At 43.3% G+C, this 23879-nt stretch overlaps 1 protein-coding gene across 1 annotated transcript in view; it reads right to left on the bottom strand.

The window, feature by feature from the left end:
- The window catches only part of kif5c (kinesin family member 5C), a 32993-nt gene extending 13132 nt beyond the window's left edge, over positions 1–19861 (bottom strand). The window contains exons 1-12 of the mRNA XM_039006263.1: positions 19736–19861; positions 12298–12385; positions 12112–12185; positions 7770–7874; positions 7135–7183; positions 6989–7044; positions 6743–6830; positions 5951–6075; positions 5622–5726; positions 4951–5099; positions 4456–4604; positions 366–544 (exon numbers count right to left, since the gene is read on the bottom strand). Coding sequence (XP_038862191.1) covers positions 366–544; positions 4456–4604; positions 4951–5099; positions 5622–5726; positions 5951–6075; positions 6743–6830; positions 6989–7044; positions 7135–7183; positions 7770–7874; positions 12112–12185; positions 12298–12385; positions 19736–19861 — 1293 coding nt within the window. The remainder of the gene's footprint in view (positions 1–365; positions 545–4455; positions 4605–4950; positions 5100–5621; positions 5727–5950; positions 6076–6742; positions 6831–6988; positions 7045–7134; positions 7184–7769; positions 7875–12111; positions 12186–12297; positions 12386–19735) is intronic.
- Positions 19862–23879: the final 4018 nt, after the last annotated feature.

Genomic DNA, 23879 nt, shown 5'->3' with positions numbered 1-23879 from the left:
TTGTGTGCACACCAATGTTTATTTTCCCAACAGTTAATTGACTTGAGATTTATGACCTGAGGATAATCAATCTAATCAGGTAAATGTCTGGGTCATTAAACCAGATTTACAATAATTCCACAGAATTATGCATGTATGAGATTATATATCATTTGCATATGATTAAAGCCATTTTGTGGTTCATAAAATCTACAAACTGTCCCACCTCAATTAACCACAGACACAGCCCCTTTTCAGTCATCCATGACCATGACCCCTCATCACTCAGTGAGTCATCATGCTGCATTCATGTGCTCTCGGCATTATCGGAAACCGTGAACATTAAGACTGGGAAGCCCGATCCATTCCTCTCTGGCCCCGCCCACCTTGTCATCCAGCTGCTGGTACAAGTCGGTGATGAGCCCCTCGTATCGGGTCTTCTCCTCGTCCAATAGCGGGACAGGCGGTGGGGCGATAGTGTCAATCATGGGCGTGGCCATTGCGTCACCACTGTTGCTCTTCTTCTCCTTACTGCTCAGCTGTTCCTCCACTGGAACAGCCTCACCTGGTTGAGGGAGGGAGGGAGGGGCAGCAGTGGTTAGAGTGATGGACCTCAACCAAACAGTTGTGGGTTATGGAGAGGGAAAGCATGGACAGCTTTGACAGATTTTAGCTCACTAAATGTGCCTAAACGTCCTTATGACATTCATAACATGAGAGTGAGGGAGAAACAAAACAAACTGTACAGAAATCGTCTAAGCTCAGAGGAGAATAATATATATTATCTTTGTGTAACTATTTTCGTTCCATCCCATAAACAGAACACAGCCCAGCACAAACCCATTTCCACAGGAAACAGGCTGTATCACAACCGACCGTGATTGGGAGTCCCATAGGGCGCCGCACAATTGGCCCAACGTCGTCCGGGTTTTTGTTCCTCACTGACTTGCCTAGTTAAATAAAGGTTAAATAAAAAATAAATAAACATGGGACATGAATAATGTGACAGGTGATGAGGCTGATACCCGCTGGCAGAACCCAGGCGAGTGGCTTAGCCCCCGACCGTGCCGACCAGCCAAACATCACCACACCCAGAGATAATCCTCTCACAGCAGAAAGGGGGAAAGATGGATGAGTCTGTGTTGGGCAGCTCTCATGCAGACTTTAAGATAAGGCGGAAAAGCGAGGGATGGGGGTGGAGGGGGGAGGTAGAGTTATAAGCGGACAGAGCTCGGGGGAGGGGGACTTCTACTTCAGAGATCCAGAAGCAGACCGCACTCTGCCATCTTCAAGGACTGTCTGGGCATTTGGGGCTGTGGCTAATCTACAATGCAGCGCATGAATGCGTGATCTTATCTCTGAGAGAGAGAGAGTAAAGAAATGATGGGTAGCCGTGGCAACCGTCAGTCCGCACCGTCAGCTAATACAGTATACGTGGTAGGTGACACACAGCTAGAATATTGTGACATTAAATCTCTCTAACCACCACAATGGAGAACCCTGACCATACTGGTCTTCACATGCTGCAGGGATATACAATGTAACCCATTTGGGAGTATCAACAATCTGTTGATGCCTTACAGCTTGCATTATTTTGCAATGCAAATAGGAGATAATGTGTGCTTACTAATAATATTCACAATCTGCACAATCTCATGAATACAAAAGTACAAAAGGAGGCATATAAGCACAGCAGGTTGCTGCATGAGTACTGAGTGGAGGACGGTGATCGTTGCAAATGATGAACATACTTTTGATGAAAACAGAATCTAAATAAGGCCATTTCTTTGAGAGACAACATCCTCTATCCAGGTCATTCACTCAGAACATAGCCCAAACTAAGATGCAAAATTGCCTGCTGGGCAAAATCCTAACATCAACAAGCTATTTATTCAACAAGCTATATATTTTATTTAGAAAAAACAAAGCCGGCAAAGGGAGAACTAAGCAGTGAGTAAATGACAGAACTGGAAACAGAATGAGTGAACGGATGAGTGGTTTTGGAAAACATCTTCAGTCCCCAACGTACCCCATTAGAGAAGCCTATTCTACACATACAGTGCATTCGGATAGTATACAGACCCCTTAACTTTTTCCACATTTTGTTACATTACAGCCTTATTCTACAATGGATGAAATTGTTTTTCCCTTCATCAATCCACACACAATAATACCCCATAATGACATAGCAAAACAATAAATAAAATAAAAACAACAACTGAAATATTATATTTACATAAGTATTCAGACCCTTTACTCAGTACTTTGCTGAAGCATCTTTGGCTGCGATTACAGCCCTGAGTCTTCTTGGGTAGGGTCGTTATCCTGTTGGAAGGTGAAGGTCCTGAGCGCTCTGTAGCAGGTTTTCATCAAGGATCTCTCTGCACTTTGCTCCATTCATCTTTCCCTTTCCCTAGTCTCCCAGTCCCTGCCACTGAAAAACATCCACACAGCATGATGCTGCCACCACCATGCTTCACCGTAAGGAAGGTGCCAGGATTCCTCCAGACTTGACGCTTGGTAGTCAGGCCAAAGAGTTCAATCTTGGTTTCATCAGACCAGAGAATCTTGTTTCTCATGGTCTGAGTGTCCTTTAGGTGCCTTTTGGTAAACTCCAAGTGGGCCGTCATGTGCCTTTTACTGAGGAGTGGCTTCCGTCTGGCCACTTTACCACAAAGGCCTGATTGGTGGAGTGCTGCAAAGATAGTTGTCCTTCTGGAAGGTTCTTCCATCTCCACAGAGGAACTCTGGAGCTCTGTCAGAGTGACAATCGTGTTCTTGGTCAACTCCCTGACCAAGGCCCTTCTCCCCCGATTGCTCAGTTTGGCCGGGCGGCCAGTTATAGCTCTGGTTCCAAACTTCTTCCATTTAAGAATGATGGAGGTCACTGTGTTCTTGGGGACCTTCAAAGCTACAAAAATGTTTTGCTACCCTTCCCCCAGATCTGTGCCTCAACACGATCCTGTATCGGAGCTCTACAGACAATTCCTTTGACCTCATGGCTTGGTTTTTACTCTGACATGCGCTGTCAACTATGGGACCTTATATTGACAGGGGTGTGCCTTACCAAATCATGTCCAATCAATTGAATTTACCACAGGTGGACTTCATTCAAGTTGAAGAATGATCAGGATGATCAATTGAAACAGGATGTACCTGAGCTCAATTTCGAGTCTCATAGCAAAGGGTCTGAATACTTATGTAAATCAGGTATTTCTGTTTTTTTTTTTTATATAAATTTTATCCCCTTTTCTCCCCAATTTTTCGTGGTATCCAATCGCTAGTAATTACTATCTTGTCTCATCGCTACAACTCCCGTACGGGCTCGGGAGAGACGAAGGTCGAAAGCCACGCGTCCTCCGAAGCACAACCCAACCAAGCCGCACTGCTTCTTAACACAGCGCGCCTCCAACCCGGAAGCCAGCCGCACCAATGTGTCAGAGGAAACACCGTGCACCTGGCCCCCTTGGTTAGCGCGCACTGCGCCCGGCCCGCCACAGGAGTCGCTGGAGCGCGATGAGACAAGGATATCCCTACCGGCCAAACCCTCCCTAACCCGGATGACGCTAGCCCAATTGTGCGTCTCCCCACGGACCTCCCGGTCGCGGCCGGCTGCGACAGAGCCTGGGCGCGAACCCAGAGACTCTGGTGGCGCAGCTAGCACTGCGATGCAGTGCACTAGACCACTGCGCCACCCGGGAGGCCTGGTATTTCTGTTTTTAATACATTTGCAACAAAAACCTATTTTCCCTTTGTCATTATGGGTATTGTGTCTTTATTAATCAGGTCGAAAAAATATTTTTATCAATTTTAGAATAAGGCTGTAACGTAACAAAATGTGGAAAAAGGGAAGGGGTCTGAATACTTTCAGAATACGATAGTGAATACGATGAAAAAACCTCCGCTGAGTCATCCAGAGTTCTTCTTCATGATTTTCATCAAATAAAAACAGAGTTTCAGTAGAAACAATGATGGTTCAACATCCTTTACAACCCGATGAGCTCTGAATACAAGTGAAGTCCTTAGCTTCCATATTCCAGGAGTAGCTGTCTGCAAACATCTATAGTCTCTCTGATGCTCCTGTAGTAGAGTAACTAGGAGCACAGTCAAATAAATGACAGTGGGTTTGTGTAAATGATCATACTGATTTCCATGCACTGGGAGGCCCTTGCATTCGAGATGCGCTTATCAGGATTCTAGTCTGGTTTAACCATAATTGCTACACGGCTTCTCCATTTTCTTTTTGTTCTCTCTTGCTCTCTATCCTCTCCTATCCTCTCTCTCCATTTTTCTCAAGCTACTGTCTGTCTTTGTCACGGTCTCTTTTTTCCCTCTCCTCTCTTGTTTTTTCTCTCTCATTATCTCTCTCTCTCTTCCTCTCTCTCTCACTACTCTCCTCTCTTGTTCTTTCTCTCTCATTACCCCCCCCCTCTCTCCCTCCCTCTCTTTCACTCCTCTTCTCTCTTTCTTTGTTACCTTTCCTCCAGCGTTTGAGCTCGGTCTCAAGCTTCTGGATCACGTATTTCAAGCCTTTAGTCTTCTCTTTCTCCTTCTCATACTTCTTCTTCCACTCCTCAGCTGTCAGCTCTTGGTTCACTGACACTGTGTTCTTAATGGTCTTAGCTCTGCAACATTGAGAGGGGGGGGGGGGGGGGGGGGGGTTGATGGATGGGAGAGGGCATATGGTAGTATTATGCACAAATAGTGTATGTGTACAGAAGGTCAAAGGTCTGACACTGAACTACAACACTCCAATAATCTACATTGATTTCTTATCACCCTTGCTGTTGGGTTTGGGCTAAACAGCAGCATTACAAAAAGGTCACAGCTGATCTTCCTAGACTCATTAGAGATCTAATCTCTATTTTCACTACATCCCCATGAGGACACACAAATAAATCCCCCCTTGCAGACTGACTAGAAGAGATACACGGAACACCCCCCTACAGTGTGTGTAGTATGAGTGCTAACCTCTGTCCAAACATGAGGGTGGACTTGGTCTCAGCCTCATTGTAGACAGAGGGGGAGGCACAAATGATGATGGTGGTCCTACAGTTTCCCCCCAGAGAGTCCTGCAGGATACGGGTCATCTTACTGTCTCTGTAGGGCACGTGGGTTTTCTACAGGACGGGAAGAGGGAAGATCAAGAGGAGCTTCACAAAATCTGTAACCAAATGATATTTCATGTTCACGTCACATACAAAAGGACATGTTAGTAAAATAGGACAAGGAAATAATCAATCTGAGAGAGAGAGAGAAAGAGACAGACAGACAGTGGAAAAGAGAGCGAGAGAGAGAGAGAGAGAGAGACAGACAGACAGACAGACAGACAGACAGACAGACAGACAGACAGACAGACAGACAGACAGACAGACAGACAGAGAGACAGACAGACAGACAGACAGACAGACAGTGAAAAAAAAAAGAGAGAGAGAGAGAGAGAGAGAGAGAGAGAGAGAGAGAGAGAGAGAGAGAGAGAGAGACAGACAGACAGGCAGGCAGACAGACAGACAGATAGAGGGAAAGAGAGAGACAGAGGGAAAGAGAGAGAGACAGAGGGAAATAGAGAGAGAGAGGGAGAGAGGGAGAGAGAGGGAGAGAGAGAAAGAACTACAACACAATGAAACAGACTTATAACTTACAGTTCCCTCGGCCAGAGCTGATATGACGTTCCCCAGGGCGGAGAGGGACTTATTGATATTCTTGGCCTCGTCCAACACAGATCCCTCTGCCCCAGTTTTACTGACCTGGAGAAGAGGATAATAAATACCCACAGCAGGATTACACTACAAACAAGTTCTGTGGACAGATGGGTCTAATAGGTCTTCAATAAAAATGCTGTGTAAAGAGGTTATTTTAATGATGATTTATTGAAGAGAGTGAGAGAAGGAGAGGGAGGGGAGAGGGAAGACCTAGTGAGAGAGAGAGATGGAGGGTAGAAAAGCGTAGAAAGAGGGGAAACCACTCTGACCTTCTCACTGCCAGCCAGATCCACCAAGTAGAGTTTTCCTGACAGCTTCAGTTCTGTCTCTACGTTCTCCTGCTTGATGTTGATCAGGAAGATGCTGTGACTGCGAGAACTGTGCTCATTCATGTCTGTATGGACGAACAAAAAGCAGAGCAACATTTGAGTCAGTGCTAGCACAGAAAACGGGCGGCCTTTTGCTGAATCACTGGAAATCAATGGGTAGTTAGCAACATTCTTGCAACATTTCTTTATTAAACATGTACTTTTATTTATTTATTTATTTTATTTATTTATCCATTATTTTACCAGGTAAGTTGACTGAGAACACGTTCTCATTTGCAGCAACGACCTGGGGAATAGTTACAGGGGAGAGGAGGGGGATGAATGAGCCAATTGTAAACTGGGGATTATTAGGTGACCGTGATGGTTGAGGGCCAGATTGGGAATTTAGCCAGGACACCGGGGTTAACACCCCTACTCTTACGACAAGTGCCATGGGATCTTTAATGACCTCAGAGAGTCAGGACACCCGTTTAACGTCCCATCCGAAAGACGGCACCCTACACAGAGCAGTGTCCCCAATCACTGCCCTGGGGCATTGGGATCTTTGTTTAGACCAGAGGAAAGAGTGCCTCCTACTGGCCCTCCAACACCACTTCCAGCAGCATCTGGTCTCCCATCCAGGGACTGACCAGGACCAACCCTGCTTAGCTTCAGAAGCAAGCCAGCAGTGGTATGCAGGGTGGTATGCTGCTGGCGATTTAAGTGATTCCGGAGGAAAAGAGAAGCCCATACTTGTAACAGCCACGTGACGATTGGATTTTCCTTCATCAATGACATCCATAACCTCTTCTGGACTGGACACAAAGCGTTCCGTACAGCCCTTTGTGGAAAAGTGGGAATATGTGTGAAGGTGAGGACCACAAGATTGCTGGGTAATGACCTGAAATATTACTGTGTTTAGAGAAGGAACAATCATATTCTCAACAATTGAACACCTTCCTGTTTATAGAACTTGAGCTACAGCGATTGGATACCTACCTTAACATAGGGAACCTTGTTTTTGTCCTCATGCACTGCTAGGTTGATCTTTGACACTTAAAATGAAAAATATATACATCAAAATTGTCCACCTCACTATTTACAAATCTTAACTTAGTAAAACTAGAAATAAAGTCCTTACTCACCATCCAATAAGTCTCTGATTTTGTCTAAGTAGATTTCAAAATAGGAGACCTATAAACACAAAACATATCACACACAGCATAAACAAACAGACAGCATTGATCCTGTACCAGTCTTGCCCTTAGTGAAAGATTCACTGTTTTAACAGATGAACACTTGGGTTCCTAGACTTTTGTGTTGTAACATTTCCATTTGAGTTGCTAGAGGCAAGGCCGCGAGGACACACAGCCACAGAGTCACCAGCTGAAGGTGTCACTGCAGTGACCATATGGTACATGTAGGCCACCCCAGCAGAACTGGCACCTCTGTGGGTCCTGTCACTAACACTAACACAGCAATGAGCACTGGACTAACCCTCAGCCACCACAACACCTGTTCCATTCACTTGTTATGGACCTGATGGTTTGGTAACAGTATAATACAAATGCCATACAAACATGTCTTTTTTTATATTCAAATATTATATTTACAAAAGCTATTGCATACATTTTACACTCAGCTTACACTTTCGACAAATCCTGCTATATGAACACAGACTATTTCCTTTGAAGGCAAGCTAAGCTACAATGCATGGACACTGACTCACTGAGCAACTAGCCCAGGGTTCAGAGGGGCCATTCCATGATGTGTCTGTTACCTTGATGTGGAACTCCAGGTTCTCGTCCATGGAGTAGATGTGGTCAAAGATGTCCCTGGCGATACGGGGGATGATACCCATCAGCTGGGAGTCATGGAGCTTGCCCTGAGATGGAGAACACAAGATCTTTAACAAACAACATCCAACATTTCCAAAACATGACAATATAAAAAAAAAAAATGCTTGTGCAAAAAAATACGCTGCTCACAAAATATATGTGAAGAAAATGATACATCTGACCCAAGAAGGAAAAGTGAGAGTATTTTTAAAACAACCCAACAAATATTCAGTCTCTCTGTCAGGTTACTCCAATGTTGGATTGCTCATTGCTCAGCAGTAGAGGCTGCTGAGGGGAGGATGGCTCATAATAATGGCTGAAACAGAGCGAATGGATTTGATGGATTTGATACCGTTCCACTGATTCTGCTCCAGCCATTACCACAAGCCCGTTCTCCCCAATTAAGGTGCCACCAACCTCCTGTGAAGTAGCGACAGAGGTTTATCACAGGCTGCTATCAAGCTCTTACAGAGGACAAATCATTCAGCATTAACCCTCATAGGGTGTTTCCAGATACAGTGCATTCTGAAAGTATTCAAACCCCTTTACTTTTCCACATTTTGTTACGTTACAGCCTTATTCTAAAATTTATTAAATACAAATTTTCGTCATCAATTTACACACAATACCAGACAATGACAAAATGAAAACAGATTTTTAGAAACTTATTTACATAAGTATTCAGACCCTTTGCTATGAGACTTGAAATGAGCTCAGGTGCATCCTGTTTCCATTGATCATCCTTGAGATGTTTCTACAAGTTGATTGGAGTCCACCTGTGGTAAATTCAATTAATTGGACATGATTTCGAAAGGCACACACCTGTCTATATAAGGTCTCATAGTTGACAGTGCATGTCAGAGCAAAAACCAAGCAATGTGGTCGAAGGAATTGTGTGTAGCGCTCCGAGACAGGATTACGTCGAGGCACAGATCCAGGGTAGGGTACCAAAACATTTCTGCAGTATTGAAGGTCCCCAAGAACACAGTGGCCTCAATCATTCTTAAATGGAAGAAGTTTGGAACCAGAGCTAGAGCTATAACTGGCCGCCCGGCCAAACTGAGCAATCGGGGGAGAAGGGCCTTTGGTCAGGGAGGTGACCAAGAACCCGATGGTCACTCTGACAGAGCTACAGAGTTCCTCTGTGGAAATGGGAGAACATTACAGAAGGACAACCATCTCTGCAGCACTCCACCAATCAAGCCTTTATGGTCGAATGACCAGACGGAAGCCACTCCTCAGTAAAAGGCACATGACAGCCCACTTGGAGTTTTCCAAAAGGCACCTAAAGACTCTCAGACTACGAGAAACAAGATTCTCTGGCCTGATGAAACCAAGATTGAACTTTTTGGCCTGAATGCCAAGCGTCACGTCTGGAGGAAACCTGGCACCTTCCCTACGGTGAAGCATGGTACTGGCAGCATGATGCTGTAGGGATGTTTTTCAGCGGCAGGGACTGGGAGACTAGTCAGGATCTAGGGAAAGATGAACGGAGCAAAGTACAGAGAGATCCTTGATGAAAACCTGCTACAGTGAGCTCAGGACCTCAGACTGGGGGCGAAGGTTCACCCTCCAACAGGACAACGACCCTAAGCATACAGCCAAGACAATGCAGGAGCAGCTTCGGAACAAGTCTCTGTCATTGAGTGGCCCAGCCAGAGCCCGAACTTGAACCCAATCGAACATCTCTGGAGAGACCTGAAAATAGCTGTGCAGCGACGCTCCCCATCCAACCTGACAGAACTTGAGAGGATCTGCAGAGAAGAATTGGAGAAACTCCCCAAATACAGGTGTGCCAAGCTTGTAGCCTCATACCCAAGAAGACTTGAGGCTGTTATTGCTGCCAAAGGTGCTTCAACAAAGTACTGCGTAAAGGGTCTGAATACTTATGTAAATGTGATATTTCTGTTTAAAATGTTTATAAATTAGCAAGAACAACAAAAAATACTGTTTTTGCTTTGTCATTATGGGGTATTGTCTGTAGATTAATGAGGAAAAAAACAATTGGATACATTTTAGAATAAGGCTGTAATGTAACAAAAAGTCAAGGGGTCTGAATACTTTCTGAATGCACTGTATAGTCCTCTTTAAAAGAACCGATCTCAGTCCTCTTTAAAGTGAACTCTGGGGTAAAAAATAAAAGCTAAAGAACTCGGTTTGTATTCACACTGCCCTTGCCTTTGAATGAGGACTCAACTCTTTTGCCAGTTCACTTCACCTATTCTGTGGTCCGAGTCTTCTATGTTTATATAATTCAATCAATGCACTCTGGGTTTTTACAAAGTGCAGGACAATCCATTCCATCAGAACGTCTTATCACCTAGTTCTAAAGTACCTTACATTTTGGAAGCTAATAGATTGCATTTAGTTAAAAGATTAAACATAATAATTGCCACCAGAAGATGCTATTAACATGTAAATATTATTGGTAACAGAATAAGTAGTAGAAGAATAACTACAGACTAAATAATGCTATAATACATCCAATCTAGGCTACTGTTCCTTTAAGAGCTAGAATTGATTTTGTACCCTATGCTGTGATTCTCACCAAATATATTGTTTTCTTCTCACACTATTCAAATCCCACAAGAGAATAAACGGCTTATGAATAAGTTCTCTTTACACATATCTCTTTACCACATATTGCAAAAAAATGATCTGACCTAAAAACTGGACACATATTTTAGCATCCTTGAAAATTGCTAATTAATATCCAGAAACAGCACACGTTTTTTTCTGCGAACCTTCACATTATCATCTTCTCTCTTTTGTGGCACCAATGTGAGGGTTCATGGCAGAGGGAACGGTATTGCAGGATTCTAGTGTGTGGTGCGGGAATTATGACAAGTGAACCTGGGGAGCTTTGTGTTCACATTAACCTAAAAAAAGGAACTGGACAGAGGAATTCAAGCAAGCCGAACTCAGGCCACCTCAAAAGATGAGTTAAAAACAATTGTTTAAAAGGGACCAAGTGTGAAAACACCCTTAGTCTTCATAAGGCCTATGTCCTCATATTAAAATGAAATATACATGGGACCTCAAGGGGGTTTCATTACAGACTCCTTGGCCAGCCTGTATCCCTTCAAGAATTTAGTCCTCTCATCTCCATCCCAATCCCCATTTAATTCAGTCTGACCCTTCCTTAAACAGCCAAATTGCAATTTAAAAACGTTATTGTCTCTGCAATAATTTACTCTGCAATGGACTATTACCGTTTGCCCTTCGCCTCAGGGCTGCTATGTCCTTCAAACTGTAATTTGATTCTAGGTATGGGGAGATGTATAATAGCGTTTTAGATGAAACACATAACAGGGAGAGTTTTACATTCTGGTCAGGCTGGCAGAGCTTGCATGGAAGCTAATCATATTGCCACCATCGCTTTCCCCGCCCTTCCATCACCTGGTAAGGAAACATGTGGATCTGAATGATGGTATAAATGTTTTTCGATTTCATCCTCAAGCTTGCTGAAGAATCTCTGGGCTGTTACCAGGGGAACGGCTGCAGCTGAATAGGAGGCTATACTGTATGTGTAATCGCATGGCGGCACATCGTGTGAACTGTAGCAGAGAAGCACCTCGCTGCTATTTTGGCGTGCCGTCTGGCATAGGCAATCGGGCTAAATAAAGGTATGCCAGGAAGGAAGACGCAGCAGGAGGGAGGGACTGTTGGATAATGTTCCCATCTGAGGAGAATTAGGAATTACATTTCTCACAAGCTTGAGCAAGATTTTTTACTGAAAATATTAATATTTTTGTGTGTCTGTTTGAATGCTGCCTGACTGGAACCTCCCTTTAATGAAACAAACGTGTTTGACAGATACAGCTTCAAATGTGTTTGTCAGCGAAATCTCAAGTGTCTGCCGCCTGAGTAGTAACCACTGCACAATTCAGATCCGCCTGTAAAAATCATGTTTGTGCGACTCTCTCCCATGTTAGGATTATGACTGAGGGAAACGGCTTAAACCCAGTCAATCCCTGCTCAGTCAATGGGTCACTAGACCCTCTACAGATGATGCAGGCAGTGAGGCCAAAGGTTCACCCTGCTTCCAGACTGCACCTCTGTCTCCTCTTTATACAGTTTCATGTTCCATGGGCCTCTCCGTCGTGCTGTCTTGTAAAGCTCCTTAAAACTAGCTGCTAATGGCCACACTTGCATTGTAGCTTCACATGTCCTGTGATTACGTATATCATTTTCAATACTGCTATCCTTAATCTAATCTCTGACGGAATCTCTTTGGCTCTCACGCAAATCCCAATGAGGACTCAAAATGTCCTCCAGACTTACCTCCATGGTGTGAGTCTTGCCTGACGAGGTCTGGCCATAGGCAAAGATGGTTCCATTGTAGCCACCCAACACATCTGCAAAACAAAACACGGTGGGGTTAACTCTTTCAAAATAGGCCTGAAACTGAGTTCACATGACGACGGTGAGGATGTGAGATTATTGGGCTGTATAGGGCACAGCGTTTACCTTTGACGATCTGCTTGGCACAGGCATCGTAGACCTGCTCCTGGGCTGTGTTGGGTGGCAGGACTCGGTCAAACACATAAGGCTTGCCCTGCATGGAAAAAGGAGGAAGTAACTCTGTCAAGAGAGTCCCCGTCTCATTCCACCTTTCATTTGCCGCTGAGAAATCATTGTCAAGCTAATGCCCGGAGATATTTTCATATCAACAAAACTGAATGGAAGTTAAACACTTTTCATCACAGGCATTTCTCACTGTTTCTCAAAGTCTTTTGACTGCTAGCTGGGTCTGACAATCTGACAAGGTGATCAAATCGGGTCTGTATTACATGAAGCAAGGTGCTTTGACTCTGGTGACCTTGTTCTCCCCAGATCTGTTTCAGAGTCAGTCAGTCTAGCAGGTGTCACACTAAACCAGTCACCTCCTGCTCTGAGGTTAGAGCCGTGGCAACGCTGGCCTGACATCGGATCAGTTCTCCTGTCACAAGAATACAGGACAGGTCACCTGTCTCAACCTTACACTATGGGCCTGGAGGTTATTATGTTGCTTTGGAGACAGAGACAAGCAAACATTTTTCTGTTAATCAAATACTTTTGTAATAATAATAGAAAACACTTTTATCCAAAGCGACTTACAGTCATGCGTGCATACATTTTACATGGATCAATGTTGTGGATCAGTGTTGTAGTTACAGATGGTTTGCGACCATAAATAAACAAGATCATACAACAATGCACTTGAAACTCTGGTACAGCTATTGCCCAACATCAGAGAGTAATGTGAAGTTGAACTAAATATTTAGGTTCTGTGCAATGTTTCCCCTATACTAATTTGCCACCACTCAAAAATATGCAAAAAATAAGAAATTGGGATGGTAAAACGATTAGAGTGTAAATTTAAATGACTGTAACAAGATATAAAGTATGTAGAAAAGATAATGGAGCTACATATATATATTTAAATAAGGTCATCTTGTTTTCCTACCACACTATTTTCCAATCACACTGACTGACTGAATTAATGGTGAAAAGGCAATAAGAAATCAATCAATATGAACCATGCGGCAATGTGACAATGATAGCCTGGTCCAGTGAAAACAAAGACCCCACACATTACATTATCTGCCACTACCACCTGTGTATCAGTGTGTGGTCCAGTTTGATTCAAGCCCAACCGAAGGAGGCTATTAAGTGGCTTGTTTAATGTTTGGCTCTCTTTGTTCTGGCTTTCTGACAGAGGAGCGATTTCTTTTTTCCAGGCCTTTATAGCGCAGGCATGGGGTCAACCCGAACAGCGGTAAAGAGAGAGAGCTGTCGCTCCAACAATGACCCGGTCACCATGGAAACTGCATCCCACAGGGAGAGGCCTGCACTGATTGGATGTCGGCCGGCTCCAGGTGTCCCTCAGCGGATGGAGGAGGAGGATGGAAACATGATTGCTGTTGAGTGCTGTAGACTTCTCTCTCTCTCTCGCTGACAGGAAGGCGGTCTGCTATGTCGTAATCTCTTGTTCAGCAAGATCCTTTGAGCAATCGTAGGGCACTGCTTGTGTGTTTTATGAAGGTTATCAACCACCAAACATTTAAAAGAGACAAGGTAGCCACTCTCAACAATTTCAATGTCTTTTTACGAGAACGTTTCAAAGCAAATCAAATTGTATTTGTCACATGCGGCAAATACAACAAATAACAATAACGAGGCTATATACAGGGGGTACTGAGTCAATGTGCGGGGGTACAGGTTAGTCGATATGAAATTTCAATATGGAATTAAATTGTATCATAACGTCTCCCATAAATTCACCTCACAGCTCAATACACTCCATGTGTTCTAAATGACTTATGAGCAATACCTCAGCCAAGCCTGAAAACCCATAGCAGTATTGCAGCAGTCTGCAAGATTTACAAACGCATGTGACCACACATACACTATTCCACAAGCTCAATAAATGATGCGTGGACACACACACGCACGTGCAGGCAGGCAGGCACACATACACGCACACACATGTTCTAAATGCCATGTTAGACCTCTCAATAATTGATGTGCTGTCCCAAAGGAAGGCCAAGGCCTTTGCTCTTTTGGACTGCATGATGTCTCAGGCATTATTAAATGAACATGCTCTCACTGTGTGCACATCATTATGCTGGAGAACCACCTGACGAGGGATGTCTTTAGCAGTGTATACTGTACCTAACTTCTTTTGAGAAAGAGAGAGAGAGAGAGAGAGAGAGAGAGAGAGAGAGAGAGAGAGAGAGAGAGAGAGAGAGAGAGAGCAGGTGTAGGAAAGAAATACACTTGTATGTGTGACCATGCATACACTCTCTTTGTAAAGGGTGTGTTGGTCTGTGTGTTTGTAATTGGCGACGATGATTCTAGCCTGTGACCTCCTGCTCCCCTTTCAATCATCTCTAATGACATCCGGCATACATCGTCATGGAGACAAAATTACCCAAGAGACTCAGCTGCATCGCATCACTCCAGCCACGGCCCTGTATCTCAACCAAACAAAGACACAGCTATATTTCACCTCTATAAATACACACAGAGACAGCAATAGAACTGAAACAAGGCTGGGCTTGTTTTCTTAATACTGTAAACATGCTATTTCCTTAATAAATACACTACACATTGTAATATAATACATCATTGTTGTGCACATTAATAAATAAGTGATGTACTGTATATGTTTGTCTAAAACAGGTTGAGGCTATAGTAGTAAGTTGTGTCAACTTAAACAAGTGCTGCTGGAGAGAGCAGCCAGTAACATGTGCAGTGCATTGTCCATGAAAGACAACTTCTACCCCCAAGCCATAAGATTGTTAAATAGCCATGATATGACTGCTAAATTGTTAAATAAATGGTTATCCTGACTTTCTGCACTGATTCTATGCACACTCATAAGACTATACATGTATATACACACACACACACTCACTCACACAAACACACTACTCTCACACAAAACCCACACACATACACTACATACATGCACACACACTCACATAACACACACACGCATACCGCCACAAAACAAACACAGACACACACACACTTTTACACTCATAAACTGCTGCTACTCTGTTCTGAATTTACTCTTGTTATTATTCATCTTCCTGATGCCTAGTCACTTTACCCTGCGTTCATGTACAAACTTTATCTACCTCAATTACCTTGTACCTCTGCACATTGATCTGGTACTGGTACTGCCTGTATATAGCTCCATTCTTGTGTATTTTACTCCTTGTGTTACACATTTTCTTTTTTTATAATTTTTTAATTCTACATCGTTGGAGGGCTCGTAGTATTGATTTGTATAAATAAGCATGGTGTCAAACACCATTACTACTCATATAAAATCAAATTTGGGTAAGGTGAAAATGCATAATGGCGAAGGTGCATAAAGATGGCGGCCCCCATGCACTCGTTTGCTCAGTTTGCCATATTGTACATTACTTTCTGTTAATGTCTTTTTGTATCGTAATTAGCACAGTTTACATGATCCAAATTCTAGCTCCAACAGCGGGAATTTTAAAAATAAACTAAAAAGTATATTGTGCTGATTTGCTGGCACATTGAACCATGTCACGCACTGTAGTTTAACAACTCTGTTGGTAGTGCTAAAAACAATGACGTCATATCCGAATTCCTCCATCTTTATGCACCTTCACCATTGAATTCTGTAGTGGGGCTTTGTCTAAATCAGTGACTTGAATGTCTCAACCAAAGCCAGTCCTGCCCCACCCCCATATGTTCATGTGTTCACCCACACCCCACACAAAAGAAACAGAGATTGAGAGGTTAACCTTATTGCAGCACATCACAGATCTTATCCTGGCAACATATTGATAAAGATCACTGTATGTGAACATTGACAATCAACCATGCACAGTCAAACTAAATCAAAGGGACAGAGTCATAAATTGTGTTTTGCTGTGCTTTTTCCAATTACAGATTTCACAGGCAATTTAATCCTCACTCTAATGGAGAGTCACAAAAAAATATATTACACACAGCAGAGCCCGCCCAGCCTCAAAGAGTATGAGGATTTGGAGATTTCTCCCAAAATGTACACTGAGTGTACAAAACATGACATAGACTGACCAGGTGAATCCATGTGTAAGCTATGATCCCTTATTGATGTCACTTGTTAAATCCACTTCAATCAGTGTAGATGAAGGGGAGGAGACAGGTTAAAGAAGGATTTTAAAGCCTTGAGACAATTGAGACATTGATTGTGTATGTGTGCCATTCAGAGGGTGAATGGGCAAGACAAAAGATTTAAGTGCCTTTAAAAAGGGTCTGGTAGAAGGTGCCAGGCGCCCCAGTTCATTTCGCAACCAGTATATGGCTGTTTGAAGCTTTGTAATTATGTGCATGAAATCATCAGCTTCTCTCTGATAAGCAATTAGACTACTGTAGGTTACAAAATGGAAAGGATGCTGCAAATCAATACATCTAAATGTCAGGGCAAGAATAAGAGGAATACATGGTGCATTGCTTTATTTTGCATGATATGTAGATCTACTCTAGGCTTCTAGTAAATATGTAATATATTTCTATCTGATTTAGTGTAACAGATGGAAAGAACAAGAGTAGGCCTAAATGTGTGTGTTTGTTACCTAACACTTTCCCCTTCCCCCTTTACAAACGATCCATGCATTAATGTTCCTCTGTCTGGTTTGGCTTTATGCAACCATACCCCCACACCTTCCCCTGGGCTAAGGCAAACACTAATGTCGGACGTGTCAGCACAAAGGGAACCTGCCTTGCTCTGCATGGGTTCCAAACTGATTCATTATTTAACAGTCCATAATGAGGGGAGTTCAGTTAAATGCAGTCACAGTGGGCCTATAATATATGTGCATGTGTTAAGCTACTGTGTCCACAGTTTGTAACAACTGTTCATACTGGATCCGATCCTCCAGCGTAAAGGTTGTGATGAGTAACCCAATAACTTGGAACAATAGCAGGGTATATATATTCTAACCTATGAAAAAAAGAAATAAAATCCCAGATCGATATTAGCCTTAAGATAAGGGTGTGTAATAGGGCTGGGAATTACCAGGGACCTCAAGATACGATGTCATCACGATACTTAGGTGCTAATACAATATGTATTGCAATTCTATGTGTGTTGCGGTTCGATACTGTGATTTCATTGCGATTTGATGTTCTAAACATATTGAGCAGTCATGGAAATAAGAGTGCTGAAAACAAATGGGCTCCTGATTTAAAAACAAGATGGAGAACAAGCTATGAAGGAAAAGTATTGGCGTTATGGTGCAGCTACAGCAAACTAGCGCAAAAAGAATATTGCGACATTGTCAAAACGATCCAATATATCGTCAAAAATAATATCTCGATGTAACTATCTATTTTTTTCCGAATCCCAAGTGTGCAATGCAAAACATTTCAACATTTTATTGAGATCTGAGGTTCAGATCCTGCACTGTTGGGGATCGTAACCCTCTGTGTGTGTGAAACACTCACCGAGAGTGACCAGCCCTATCACCTTCCTATACTTCCCACTGAGCACCTGTTCTCGCAGAAGCATGCAGTGTGAGCAATGATCACTGGGCCTCCAATAACATGATGTACTGTAGGTCTAGTCATCCATTTCTCCAGTCAAGTAATAAACATCATGGGTCTTTTACTGCTGTCATCTTTCAGCCTAAAATGAGCTAGAGATCAGTGAAGCTGCCCTGGCACTGAACCATGTATATTCCCCCCAGGCTAAGGAAGAGGAGGAGGAGGGGCACAGCTAGGATGATGCTAGCATATGGGAGAGGAGCGGGCTAGTGGCAGAACTGAGGAAATAGGTATGCTGGCTTTGTGTATTTCACAGCACAGCTTAGCCTAGGAGAACTCAGACAACGGCAAACGAGACACACTGACTACCTGCACAAATCCTCTTGAGCACAATACTATCAGTCCAACACAGGCTCTATTCCAGCACTAACTGGGAAATTAAACATGCGCACAGACACACAGCAGACACACACACGTCTGATGTTCTAGGTAATGCTTCAATCAGCTTCTTCGCAACCCCCTCCCTTTTTCCATTACCGGTAAAAAACTGTCCTTATTTACGCTACTTAAACTCACTCAGCCAGCAGTTCTCTCTTCTGATGGCCATTTCCTCTTTTGCCTTCCCCTCCCTGGGAGGACATAGGTTTTCCATTCCAATTACTGTCCGGTCAATGATGATGTCTCTATGGGTTTAGACAGGCCAAACTAAGACGAACTAGGCTGTTTCCCCTGTAATGGGCTCCACTCATGCAGACTCTGACTGGCCTCATGCTGGGAGCCTCTAGCTGTAGTAGCAATAGAATCAAACCTTGATTTAGGGTGGCCACTACAAAGGAGGGAGGGAGATACTTCTCATTCTGATTTCAAACATGAGCCCGTGTTTTCATTTTATTCCATGTACTGACAATAGAAGACTTTTATTTGTTCTTTCAGATAGGTTGTTTTATGATTTACCTTAAAATGAATAACCTTTGAGATCAAATCAAATCACATTTTATTTATCACATGCCCCGAATACAATTGGTGTAGACCTTACCGTGAAATGCTTACTTACAAGCCCTTAACATAAAAACATATATATATATTAAAGTAAAACAATAAAATAACAATAATGAGGCTATATACAGGGGGTACAGGTTAGTCGAGATAATTTGTACATGTAGGTAGGGGTGAAGTGAAAAGTATGCAAAAAGATGAAGGGACATTAAGGAATTATTCTTGTGGTGCTGTAAGCTATGAGACCATAGCTTTCTCATCAGGATGGAAATGTAATGACATTGAAATGACTAAGCATAAGATACAACGAACTTTCAATTAAAGTTAATTTTCATCTACAGCGAAGATGGTTATATTTAATTCAATTTAACGTTGATGACGTAGTAGGTTGGTAATGCCATTGATGACAGCACACACTGACAGTCTACAGACTCGTAGACCCTTGGGGGAAAGGTGTGAATTCTACCGTCCATTCGGTGACCATTGACCACTACTAGGCAAACTGAATTAATGATGATGATGTATAGATAAACATTCACAGCGTACTATTTATTGGTTTGGTAGTTTGACACCAAGCGTACATCACGGATAATTATGCCCCTATAGCTCGATCATGAACCATCCAGACCCAAATTGGAGAGACGCTTCCATTGATAGCAGAGTACACGAATCATTGATCAAAATGTTGGTCACTATTTGGCATTTCCACCATTATTCTTCAAAACAAATGCCCATTAACCGCCTATTTATTAATTCGTATAAAACAATGTTTATGATCACCTTGCACATCAACATTTATTTTGTCAGACTGAATTTGAGTGAATTTAGGCACCTGTATCATGGCTTTGTTTGTAGACTACACCATGGATATTAGGCGTATATATATATATATATGAAATTATTAAGATTTACTCACCGTTATTACCACCGTGTCTTCGCCTTTGAATTTCGGGATGTATTTGTCTCCTCTGTTGGTTTCCGATTCATTTAAAGGCCTGAATCGGCACATCACTTTTACACCGCACTCAGCAGCATCCGCCATGTCCACAGCACTAGGTTATTTCCAACCAGAAATGCCCAAATAACTTTCTCTAGGCTAACTACCGCGAAATTTACTGCAATTTTACTGAGATGGAATTAAGCACTTCTTTCCATTGTCATTCGCTGAAATTCAATCTCGATCGACATTCCTGTCAATTAAACGATTGGCGCTAGGCTGAATTCTAGTCTAACGTTACCTGCTTAAAAGGAAAACAATAGATTGATGAATGGTCTGGCTGCTATTGCTTGATAGCGGTGATTTGAATGCGAGTTCCCCTTTTCGTGGTCAAACATTAGCTTAAGACTTCCCGTATTCACCGATGCGTCTTGCATCAGGACCAGCATCGACCAATTTGAAGCTCCTTGCTCTAATGCTGTCAATCCCACCTTGGTCCACCACAGTAATGGTGAGGATGCTCAGGATGCTGATGTTACGGTAGCCTAACGCGCGTTCAGCCCGAACGGGACTTCTATGGTATTCTGGGAGGAGTATTCAAATCATATTGATAAACGATATAAAACAAGAGATTGTAAAGATAATTTTACTTTGCATGTGTTGTAAATAAGTGTTATACAGGTAGGTTACATTTTTAAACATCACCATAAAAACATATATTTCTGTGTAAAATGGAATTGATGGTCCAATATGATCCATTTCATGAAAGCTAATCACTCAACTCGATGTTCCCCTCTAGTGGGTTTGCTGTGAATGATGGGCCGTCTGTGGTGTCCCATAGAGGACTCTAGTGCCGAAAAGCCTGTTTTAGCCTACACTACAACCTCACTCCTGATCTCGTTAGGAATACATTTTAGGGGAAAGGGGGGATACCTAGTCAGTTGTACAACTGAATGCGTTCAACTGAAATGTGACTTCCGCATTTAACCTAACCACTTTGAATCAGAGAGGTGCGGGGGGCTGCCACAATCGACATCAACAACTTCGGCGCCCCGGGAACAGTGGGTTAACTACCTTGCTCAGGGGCAGAACGACAGATGTACAGACTGCAGTGAAGGATAACTACTAGGTATATAGGATTCTGAAGACTAAACCCCAGCAACAGGTGTAGCATACAATAACTTTCCAGAGCCACAATAAAAACTTAAATCAAGGCTAAATACATACAGTACCAGTTAAACGTTTGGACACAGCTACTCATTCAAGGGTTTTCTTTATTTTTACTATTTTCTACATTGTAGAATAGTGAATACATCAAAACTATGAAATAACACATATGGAATCATGTAGTGACCAAAAAAGTGTTAAACAAATCAAAATATATTATTTATGTGAGATTCTTCAAAGTAGCCACCCTTTGCCTATATGACAGCTTTGCACACTTGACATTCTCTCAACCAGCTTCATGAGGAATGCTTTTCCAACAGTCTTGAAGGATTTCCCAAATATGCTGAGCACTTGTTGGCTGCTTTTCCTTCACCCTGCAGTCCAACTCATCCCAAACCATCTCAATTGGGTTGAGGTCAGGTGATTGTGGAGGCCAGGTCATCTGATGCAGCACTCCATCACTCTCCTTGGTCAAATAGCCCTTACACAGCCTGGAGGTGGTTTTGGGTCATTGTCCTGTTGAAAAACCAATGATAGTCCCACTTAGCACAAACCAGATGGAATGGCGTATCGCTGCAGAATGCTGTGGTAGCCATGCTGGTTAAGTGTGCCTTGAATTCTAAATAAATCCCAGTGTCACCAGCAAAGCAGCCCCACACCATATCGTCCATGCTTCATGGTGGGAATCACACATGCAGAGATTACCCGTTCACCTACTCTGCGTCTCACAAAGACACAGTGGTCCAAATCTCAAATTTGGACTCATCAGACCAAAGGAAAGATTTCCACCAGTCTAATGTCCATTGCTCGTGTTTCTTGGCACAAGCAAGTCTCTTATTATTGGTGTCTTTTAGTAGTGGTTTCTTTGCAGCAATTCGACCATGAATGCCTGATTCACACAGTCTCCTCTGAGCAGTTGATTTTGATATCTGTCTGTTACTTTAACTCTATGAAGCATTTATTTGGGCTGCAATTTCTGAGACTAGTAACTCTAATGAACTTATTCTCTGCAGCAGAGGTATCTCTGGGTCTGCACTTGAAGAAACTTTCAGTTCTGGACATTTTCCAGATTGACTGACCTTTATGTCTTAAAGTAACGATGGACTGTCATTTCTCTTTGCTTATTTGAGCTGTTCTTACCCTAATATGGATTTGGTCTTTTACCAAATAGGGCTATCTTCTGTATACCACCCCTACTTGTCACAACAACTGATTGGCTCAAACGCATGAAGGAAAGAAATCCACAAATCAACTTAAGACACACCTGTTAATATAAATGCATTCCAGGTAACTACCACATGAAGCTGGTTGAGAGAATGCCAAGAGCGTGCAAAGCTGTCATCAAAGCAAAGGGTGGCTACTTTGAAGAATCTCATATATAAAATATACACTGCTCAAAAAAATAAAGGGAACACTAAAATAACACATCCTAGATCTGAATGAATGAAATATTCTTATTAAATACTTTTTTCTTTACATAGTTGAATGTGCTGACAACAAAATCACACAAAAATTATCAATGGAAATCAAATTTATCAACCCATGGAGGTCTGGATTTGGGGTCACACTCAAAATTAAAGTGGAAAACCACACTACAGGCTGATCCAACTTTGATGTAATGTCCTTAAAACAAGTCAAAATGAGGCTCAGTAGTGTGTGTGGCCTCCACGTGCCTGTATGACCTCCCTACAACGCCTGGGCATGCTCCTGATGAGGTGGGGGATGGTCTCCTGAGGGATCTCCTCCCAGACCTGGACTAAAGCATCCGCCAACTCCTGGACAGTCTGTGGTGCAACGTGGCGTTGGTGGATGGAGCGAGACATGATGTCCCAGATGTGCTCAATTGGATTCAGGTCTGGGGAACGGGCGGGCCAGTCCAAAGCATCAAGGCCTTCCTCTTGCAGGAACTGCTGACACACTCCAGCCACATGAGGTCTAGCATTGTCTTGCATTAGGAGGAACCCAGGGCCAACCGCACCAGCATATGGTCTCACAAGGGGTCTGAGGATCTCATCTCGGTACCTAATGGCAGTCAGGCTACCTCTGGCGAGCACATGGAGGGCTGTGCGGCCCCCCAAAGAAATGCCACCCCACACCATGACTGACCCACCGCCAAACCGGTCATGCTGGAGGATGTTGCAGGCAGCAGAACGTTCTCCACGGCGTCTCCAGACTCTGTCACATCTGTCACATGTGCTCAGTGTGAACCTGCTTTCATCTGTGAAGAGCACAGGGCGCCAGTGGCGAATTTGTCAATCTTGGTGTTCTTTGGCAAATGCCAAACGTCCTGCACGGTGTTGGGCTGTAAGCACAACCCCCACCTGTGGACGTCGGGCCCTCATACCACCCTCATGGAGTCTGTTTCTGACCGTTTGAGCAGACACATGCACATTTGTGGCCTGCTGGAGGTCATTTTGCAGGGCTCTGGCAGTGCTCCTCCTTGCACAAAGGCGGAGGTAGCGGTCCTGCTGCTGGGTTGTTGCCCTCCTACGGCCTCCTCCACGTCTCCTGATGTACTGGCCTGTCTCCTGGTAGCGCCTCCATGCTCTGGACACTACGCTGACAGACACAGCAAACCTTCTTGCCACAGCTCGCATTGATGTGCCATCCTGGATGAGCTGCACTAACTGAGCCACTTGTGTGGGTTGTAGACTCCGTCTCATGCTACCACTAGAGTGAAAGCACCGCCAGCATTCAAAAGTGACCAAAACATCAGCCAGGAAGCATAGGAACTGAGAAGTGGTCTGTGGTCACCACCTGCAGAACCACTCCTTTATTGGGGGTGTCTTGCTAATTGCCTATAATTTCCACCTGTTTTCTATTCCATTTGCACAACAGCATGTGAAATTTATTGTCAATCAGTGTTGCTTCCTAAGTGGACAGTTTGATTTCACAGAAGTGTGATTGACTTGGAGTTACATTGTGTTGTTTAAGTGTTCCCTTTATTTTTTTGAGC

Source organism: Salvelinus namaycush, chromosome 13, assembly GCF_016432855.1.
Source record: "Salvelinus namaycush isolate Seneca chromosome 13, SaNama_1.0, whole genome shotgun sequence".
Classification (NCBI taxonomy): Eukaryota; Metazoa; Chordata; class Actinopteri; order Salmoniformes; family Salmonidae; genus Salvelinus; species Salvelinus namaycush.
Note: the sequence above shows the minus strand (reverse complement) of the source record. Positions and strands in the feature narration are given on the sequence as shown.